This window comes from Vigna radiata, chromosome 1, assembly GCF_000741045.1.
Source record: "Vigna radiata var. radiata cultivar VC1973A chromosome 1, Vradiata_ver6, whole genome shotgun sequence".
In the NCBI taxonomy this organism is placed as follows: Eukaryota; Viridiplantae; Streptophyta; class Magnoliopsida; order Fabales; family Fabaceae; genus Vigna; species Vigna radiata.
Genome location: NC_028351.1, coordinates 6,991,802 through 7,001,112, shown reverse-complemented (window position 1 = coordinate 7,001,112; position 9,311 = coordinate 6,991,802). Strand labels below are relative to the sequence as shown.

General features: G+C 26.4%; 1 protein-coding gene across 1 annotated transcript; it reads left to right on the top strand.

Moving 5' to 3' along the window:
* The first annotated feature begins 1,646 nt into the window (after positions 1-1,646).
* Positions 1,647-3,541, top strand: LOC106763478. The gene is made up of 4 exons (XM_014647667.2): positions 1,647-1,808; positions 2,168-2,378; positions 2,518-2,581; positions 2,737-3,541. Exons 2-4 carry the CDS (start codon positions 2,224-2,226, stop codon positions 3,001-3,003), a joined length of 486 nt encoding a protein of 161 aa, XP_014503153.1. The 5' UTR covers positions 1,647-1,808; positions 2,168-2,223; the 3' UTR covers positions 3,004-3,541.
* Positions 3,542-9,311: the final 5,770 nt, after the last annotated feature.

The following is a 9,311-nucleotide window of genomic DNA, read 5'->3' as shown; positions in this document are numbered from 1 at the left end:
TGTGACTAAACAATTTTTGATAATTGATAAAACAATACATGTAATAAAAAAAAAAACTTATTATAATTTTGATATCATGTTAAAAATTAAAATTTAATTTAATATTACAAAACTAACTAAGCTAATAAATAGATTAAGAATATTTGATATAAACATGAGTTATTTTTTATTCCTCCCGTTATAAAATTACTTATATCTATTATCTATTAATAATTTTTGTATCCATTATAAATTTTATTAGGAGGTACTGTGTATATAATTATTTTACACGTTATTGAATGTAATTAATAGTGTCAGGGATTAATCGAGTCAGTAAATAGAGTGTAATTATATTTCCTTTTCAGCTTTTACTTTTTATAGATATATAATTACATCTTTGTATTAGTTTATACTTATATAATTTGCTCAGGATATATGAAAGGAAAAAATGTATTAAATCTTCAATTCTTATGAAAAATGAGCAATTAAATTTAACATCAATGAAGTGTAGAATATATTAGAAGGTAAATTAATTAGAATTTATAATAGATTATAGGGTTAAATACGTTTTTTTAGTCTCTATATTTTGGGACGATTTTGGTTTTAGTCTCTCTTTCAAACTAATGTACAATTTAGTCTTTCAATTTTAGAAAACTCTGATTTTAGTCATTTTTATCAATTTTTTTTTAACTTTATTTGCTATTTCAAACGTGTTTCTCAGTTAACATTGAAGAAAAAATGTGTCAAACAGTGTAAACAATCCAAATGCTATAATGAAACGTGTTTGAAATAACAAATAAAATTAAAAAAAATTGGTAAAAAAGACTAAAATCAGAATTTTCTAAGATTGAAGAACTAAACTGTACCTTAATTTGAAAGAGGAACTAAAATCAAAATCATCCCAAAGTAGTGAGACTAAAAACATATTTAACCATATATTATAACGCCTTTTACATATATTAATAATGCATATAATGAATTTAGCATGTTTTAATTAAAAGGAAATGTCACTAAAGAGATTTGATAAGCATAAGCATAATTTCCTTTATACGTTATGATGATGTTTCCAAAATTGTCATCAGCAAAAGATACAGACAACTCAATGCGCACTCTATATAGTTCTTTCTCGTTTTAAATGCTTATAAAGCAAAATAATTATTAATGCTTTCCAATTACATCTGTTACAATAAGAAAAAGGAAATTATTGGTTGTAAATAGAGTAATTTAGATCAATTTAAAATGGATTAAAGTAGCTTGTACGTAACACTTTATATTTAATGAATAAATTTTCAATTTATGATAATTAGATTTTTCTTTTTATTTCTCAATTTCACATTGAAAATTGTTAGTATTATGTAAAATTAAATGTTAGAAAAAAAAAGGTTTTATGATATTAGGAAAGAGCATCTTCTTGTCATTGATATCTCTATATTTTGCGGTGTTCCTTATGCACCGTACAAGAAGAGGACAGAGAACACAACACAACACAGAGGTTCATGAATATAGGAAGGTCAAAAAGGAAAAAACACACACTGTCTGTCCCTTGCCATTTCCATCACATGTCTCATCTATTGCCACGTCACCCTATCAAAAGGCTAACCCCACTATTCATTTATCACATGGTCTATGAATGCGGTCTCATGTTATAAACCCTGCACCGTGTTTCACTTTATCATTCTCCCGTGTTTTTCTTCTCTTTTTCCCACAGTCATCTGCTATGAATACCCAGCCACCTCTTTTCCCTTTCTCGCTCTGGTTGTTCCCTTGATATATTCACCCAGTTTTTTCTGTCCTCTTTTCCTCTTGGAGGAGCCTCTGAGTCTGCTCAGGTACTCTCTCTCTTTCTCTTTCTCTTTTTCTCTCTCTAAAACTAAGGCAGCTTTTGAAAGCTTATGCTTTTGCAAAGATTTCAAATCTGGGTTAAGGTTGTTGGGAATATTTTTTTTGCTTCAAGGTCTTGAATTTAAAAACTTTTAACAAAAGGGTCTTGAGTATTTTGTTATTTGTTTCAAATTCTACGATTTTGTTGTGTTCTTGGAGTTTTGGGGAGAAAAGAAAGAAAATTTTGAAGAAAGGGGTTTCTTTGTGTGTTTTGGTTGATGAATTTTTTAGATTTGGTTTATTTTTGTTCAGATTTGAGAGCAATCTGGGGAAAAAATAATTGATTTGTTTGTGTTTGATGTTGCAGGTGTTCCTTGTCAAGATCCTCGGTTGAGTTGTGAAGGGAAAATAGAAAAAAAAAACATGAATCAGTGTGGTTATCAGCAGAAGAAGACCTTGACAACCTGCGAGGAGATGAGGATGGAATCAGTGGTGTGCCCTAAACCTCGAAGATTGGGCCTCATGAACCACACAACCTTTGATAACCACATCAGACCCTTCAGGCCACCCTTTATCAAGTATTCACTCTTCTGTTTTCTTTTTCTTTTTTTAATTAAAAAATATATATAATTTCTTAATTTTGCTGTGGATTTTTTTTGTCTAATCAATTTGTTTTGTAAAATTTCTGACTTTATATTTGTTGCCTAAAATCAACAGCTACCAATCAGAAATTGAAGATTCAGGAGTTGGGGCTGAGCTTATGGACATCATTCTCCCTAAGGTATATTTTTTTTTTTTCTGTCTCAATCTGAAAAGAAAGTTTCTTTCTTTCTGATAACATCTCCATCAAGTGGTTTGGGTGTTGTTTTTGTTGTTGTTGAATGAAAGAAGTGTGAAATCTAACAAAAGATTGGTTTAATTTGGTGTGTTTTGCAGAGATCTGGAGGGCAATTGGCCTCATCACCCCCATTTTACTGTGGATCTCCACCCAGCAGAGCCTCAAACCCTGTGATTCAAGATGAGCAATTTGGTAATGGTATTGAGAATTTTGGTCCATTCAGCTTGGCACCCCCTTCACCATCTTCCTCAGCAAGAGGTTGTGTGAGGATGAAGTTTGGTCACACACCAGCTGCAGTGAGGATCGAAGGTTTTGATTGCCTCAGCAGGGATAGGCGCAACTGCAGCATTTCTGCCGTTGCTTAATTCAATTTTAAAGTGAGAAAAAGGAAAGCAGAAGAGTCAGAAAGGAGGATTAAGAATCACCAAAGTTCTAAGAGCAGAGGAGATTTTTGGGACTAAGGAGCTAATCTTAATTTTAAATCTTATTTGTATTATATGTATATACTGGTCTTATGGAAGTTGTTGATGAGTTAATTAAGGTGTCGTCATGTATAATTGAGAGATGGTGGAAATTTTCTCTTCTTCCTAGTTTTATCCTTTTTGAAGAATAATAAAGAAAAGGGAACAACAACAGCAACAAATCAAGGAAAAGAAAAAGGCAAGCAAAAGTCTTCTTCTTCTCTCTTGTTAGGTCTATATGATGGAGTGAAACTTTCTTGTGAGTTTCATGGATCCAGAGTTTGTAACTTTCATGTCATTTCAAGCTCATCTCCTCCTTTTGTAATTGTATTGTGGAGGAGAAATTGAGGACTTATCTTTGGAATCTTTGTAAAATATATTTTTTGTGGGTGCCCTATTTGCAGGTGTCACCTGTTTCACTATATGAAAGAAATATTGTTCATATTTTATTCATGGTATTCCTTTAAAAGATCAAACTTTAAGATCAAAAGACAGAGATGAATATTACTTGTCTTACAACTGGTAATGGGTCATTACTCTAATGAGGAAAAATAAATAATCATAATAATATTGACTTGTTATTATAAGAGAATCATAGGAAGCTTCATAGACCATGATATGGTCAGCTTTGGAGGCTCTTGTCTGCTAATATTTTATTCATTGTCTGCAAATTCATTTGATAGATACTATGATAGACTTTTCTTTTGAATTTTTGAGGATGTAAGGATGTGGATGGATGGATAACTATTTGATGATGTGAAGAGGTATCTGTGCAATGGTGTGAAAGGGTGAGTGGGAGAAATAAGTGAGTTCTGTTTGGTTGGATAAATGACTAAAAAAGTGATTCTGAAGCATATAGAGAGAAAAAAAGAAGGTGGGGTATGTAATGTGACAAGCACAAATGCAGAAACGTGTGCTTGTTACTTTATTGTGATGGGTGGAAAGTGGTTAAGAAGGAAGTGGCATGCATAAGGGTTTGTTTGTTTGGTGGGTGATGGTTGTGATATGATGCATTCATTTATTTATTAGTATAAATAAAGCGTTTACAGAAGCAAGTTGAGAAAGCGCGTTGTTTGGTGGTGCTTGCTGCTACTGTCTTAATTGCTTCTGAGGAAATTTTGCATTGCAATTAACTATTCAAGTTGAATAATCTTTTCTTTCTTTTTGGTAACATCGTGTCATTTTCATCTTCTTAGAAAGATACAAAAATCTGTGTGTAAGATTAGATTGCGACTATATCATAGGAGTTACGTGATAATTATTAATTAAAACATGTAAAATCTATCAGAAAACTGTTTCCTTTTTCTAATTTCTGTTTTTTTCTTATTTGTAGAGATTAATTAAACCTATATCAAGAAGTTTACAAAAGTTCAGATTCTGAACGTTTAATTTTTTAGGATACATAAATTTTATTTTTTAATATCTCTACGTAAAATAATTTATTTTATATTATTTTAATTTCTATATTCTAAATTTATAGATACTAAAAAAAATAGTATGTGTGTATATGCTACAATTGAGTTTAAAATCTAAAAGGATAAATTTATCCGGCTATGGAAAGCAAATAATTAGGATTACGTATTTTTATAGTATGGTTAGTTTTTGTTATTTTTGAAGAAAAGTAAATTACTTTCTAAAATAAGTTAACCTTTTAAAAGAAATTAATAACAAAAATTACATTTAAAATATGTTAATACATTACCATTTCTATGTAGTTGAATTCTTAATTAAGTAATGATAGGTCATCTTTTCCTTTAAAAAAAAATGATAGGTCAATTACTAATTATGTTTATTTTTCCTCTACCTTGCATGAGTACCTTTGTGTTTAAAGAAAAGTTTGTATAGAAGAAATAGGAAAACACTTATCACTTTTTAAATTAATTAAATGCATTCATAGAAAACTATATTATTTTTTAAAAAATACATTGTCATTTCTATATTCTTGAATTCTTACTTATACGTCAATTACGCTTAAAAATATTTATTGATGAATTGTTTTTGTTAACAAATTATAAGTATAAATTAATTAGTACGTGATTTTTTTATAAACAAATATTACTCTTAAATATATATATATATATATATATATATATATATATATATATCCTGTTCTTAATTAAAGATAGATAACTATATAGAGGAAATGATTAAGAAACTAATAATAAGCATTGATTATATTCTTTGTGTTCAATTATTTTCTTCACTATTTCTTTTGGCGTCTTCTGATAGTTATGTCCTTTTCTTAAATAATTATGATTATTTCCCTTTTTTTAACGTTGATTTTTTTAAAAAAAATAAATGAAAATAATTTGTATTAATTTGCAAAAACATATTCAATGCTCTTCATTTTGAAACATAAGTTTTTAGAGCTTTCATTTCAAATTGAGTTTACTAAGACAAATAAACTTAAATTGATGAAGACACGTAAACTGAACATTAAACATAGCTTAAAACTAATAATCTTTAAATTATCATAATGTATTCTTAAAAAGATTTAAATCAATAATAGATAGATATATTGGAGTGTGCATGAAAGTGAAAGTTACTATTGAGAGCAAAACACCACAATCCTAGAGTGTTTTAAGATAATAATTCGTAGTTATTTTTTACTTCACTTTCGAGATTGTAATGGAAATGACGCTATTACTAAACATAAATAGAATGTATATAAATAATTTATTGTCATTTATTCTAATATGATTTTAAATATAAAAGTAAAATAATAATCATAAAAATTAATTTATAATATGTAAGAGAATGAAAATATTATTTTATCAATCAGTTTTTTAAAAATTAAACTAGATATAAATCTATTTTTTAAAATTATAAGAGAAATCATGAATTAAAATTTATTAAAACATAATTTATCGTTCGTTGATGTATTATTTTACTTTTTATCTAATTTTTTTTAATATATATATATATCTATATATATATATATATATATATATATATATATATATATATATATATATATATATATATATATATATATATATATATATATATATAAGGATGAAATAGACTTAAAACACACTTTACCTAATTATGTTGTTATTAATAACTAAATTAGCTATGCAACATTTAATAATAGCCAATGGCTTTCCATAAATACTTTGAAGCCATTTTACTTTATTACACACTATTACATAATCATTGTGTTACTTAGCCTTTAAATTGCTAGTTGATCTTATTTATATAATATAATCATTGATTTCAGAAAAATCATGAACATGTTCAAACGAAATAATGTTGTTCGTGATTCTTATCTGGACAGATTTATTTTGAAGATTTTTTTAAGAGAAAAGTTAATGTTAGAAATATTTAATATAATTCAAAAATAAATAAATAGATAAATTATTTTAAATTATTCATATTTTTATGATTTCTTAATTTTATGGATAAATATTTTTTACGGAGGAAAATTTTTAATTTTGTTACATTTATTTTAGCTTAATAAAATTTATTACTATTTACATTTTATTTTAATAAGATTTATTATTATTTAGTCTCTTATATTATACTTATAAGAGGAAAAGATACACCAAACAGAACACAACCATAAAATTATTTGTAGTGATTTCAGTTTTATGGTCTGTATTTTCTTTTAAAACATTTGTGTTTATAAGATTAAGAGATTGTTCATCCTATTAGATCAATCGAATTGTTGTATATTGAAAGAAGAAAATATATAATTTTGTTTTATCTTGTGCAATTTGTATTTTTTTTTTCTAAGACAACACTCTGTGTCTAAATTATACTCTTCGTATTTATTTATTTATAATTTTGTGGTATATTGTTATTTTTTGTTATAAGAATTATTTGATTTGGTTAATTTTTTTATCCATATCTCTACCTTATTATTATTATTAATGTAAAAACAGGTGTTATCGCACATATATATCCTTATTTGTTTAAATATTTATAATATATTATAAGTTAATAATATATGTAAATTGATTAATTAATATATAATAGAAAAACAAGGAACAATAATAAAAAATACATGAATATGAGTAAGGGAGAAACTACAAATATAATAAAGAAATAAGAAGAGAGAAGAAAAATTTTGTGACAATTGCTCTAAGTGTAGAGAAATCGTGAGAGAAAAAGAATTAGTTAAATTTTCGCGAAAGACATGTGTAAATATCCTATTTTGTTATGTTAATGATGTAATCGTCCGACATCATCTTAATATCATTGGGTGTCATAAGTTAAAATGTGAAACAACATTTTCTGTAAAACTATTGTTCGATAGCTAAATTTTCTTGTTAATTTGTAAAACTATGCACGATTCCTATGGCACACGATGCATGTATTGGTCTCAAAATTAACATTTTTTATTTAATCATATTTCCTTAAAATCTAGTTTGTTTTCCTCCACTATAATTGTTTCCTATTTCCTTATTTAACATACTTAAACAATATATTAAATGCAAAACAAACAAACACGTAAAAACAACGTTATCATTTTTCCCATACTTAAAACTTTGATTGTTCTCATGCAAAAGTAACTTGGCTTAGAAAGATATATTTATTGAGTAGTGGTCAAACAACTAAGAAACAAGCTCACATAATTAATTCATATAACATTTCAAAGATACTATGTGTTTCCAGGCAACACCTCCAATTTTTAGATCTCTTTCTCATCAACCTCGAAAGGTTAAAAACACCATGGATGAAGATTAAAAACCCATGGAGGAGCGGAAGAGTTTCCTAGCACCTAAAGCAACTTCCAAGAATCCCTTCCAATCGCTCCAGGTAGAGAGAAATCGTGGGAGGAAGTCAAACCATTACAGAACACATGTATAAATATCTTATTTTGTCATGTCAGTGACACGACCGCCCAACATTATCTTACCACCTTTGGACGCCATTAGTTAAAATGTGAAATATTAACCTCTACGAAACCACTGTTCATTCATAATTTTGTTGTCTTGTGTGAAGAAACATTTTCTCCATAAGTATATCATCATGCATGTCTCAACCTTGATTCTTTCTAATCTTTTCTTTATTCATAATTTCATTATATTGTTATTCTTTGTTATAAAAATGGTTTAACATATAAGTCTTTAACAATATTATTATTTTTTATATTTTCTAACAGTTAATAGTAAATGTTGTTGGTAATTAAGAAATTGCATTTATTTCATATCATTTATTAATGTGTATAAGGTAAAAATAGTGTAGTAAGAAAAATTCATTTACACTATCATGAAACTGGTAGAGAATAAACTATATAAGGTGAAAATAGTGTAGTAAGAAAAACTTGTCCACATGACACCCGACAAAATAAACTCTGACTGTATAAGGTAATTCATTCGCAATATCATGGAAACTAGTATATAATGAACAAAATTAGCTATATTAACTCTACATGTAAATTATATATTAAAATTATGCTTAATTTAAATATATTAACATTTAAAATTACAATACATATTATGCCATTGTTGAACTTTTATGTTAAATAAGATGTACTTGATAGTTTTTGATGAGAATACTTTTTGTTTGGATAATTTTTTTAAATAATTTTAAAAAAAATAGTATGTTCATATCAACCTAATAATAAATTAAGTTGTAAATATTATTTCGTATAATTTTTTAAAAGTTTATTTTTAGTTTGTTAACAAGTTAATTTTAGTTTATCAAAAAAATAATTTTATCTTTAAAAAATTTACGAGTTCATGGAAAAGTTCTTTAAAAATACTTTAAATTCAAAATCAAGGAAAAAGAAACTAAATAAATAAATGTTGCATTAATAAGCGGAAAAATTATATGCAGGAAAATGTTATTATATTGATAAAATTTTATAACTATATGATTTTCTTAAGGTAAATATAACTTAATTGGTTTAAATATATTTTTAGTTAATCAATTTAAAATAATTAATTTTGTAGCCATTCAATAAATTATCATTTTAGTTCTCTAAAACACAGTTATTTTTCTAATTATTTAGAAAAACTTAAACCGTTTTCTTTTAGAAAATAAATGTACAATAAAGTAGGGTAAGTGAGAGAAAAAAATATAGATGTATATATAAACTTGTGCTGACAATACAAAATATAATTATTATTTAAATCTTTTTTAAGACAGAAAATTTGGACTTTATTAAGTTTATAGATGAAGAGATAGATAAAGGCAAATTTAACTTATATCATAGCAAGTAAGCTATTTTATTTCCTTAATTTATTTTATTTTCTTCTTAGCTT

What these genes read in the sequence shown, in the direction of transcription:
- LOC106763478 (XM_014647667.2), top strand. Translation starts at nt 2,224, where the DNA reads ATGAATCAGTGTGGTTATCAGCAGAAGAAGACCTTGACAACCTGCGAG. An exon ending in TTCAGGCCACCCTTTATCAA is followed by an intron (nt 2,379 to 2,517) that starts GTATTCACTCTT and finishes TAAAATCAACAG; the next exon opens with CTACCAATCAGAAATTGAAG. An exon ending in TGGACATCATTCTCCCTAAG is followed by an intron (nt 2,582 to 2,736) that starts GTATATTTTTTT and finishes TGTGTTTTGCAG; the next exon opens with AGATCTGGAGGGCAATTGGC.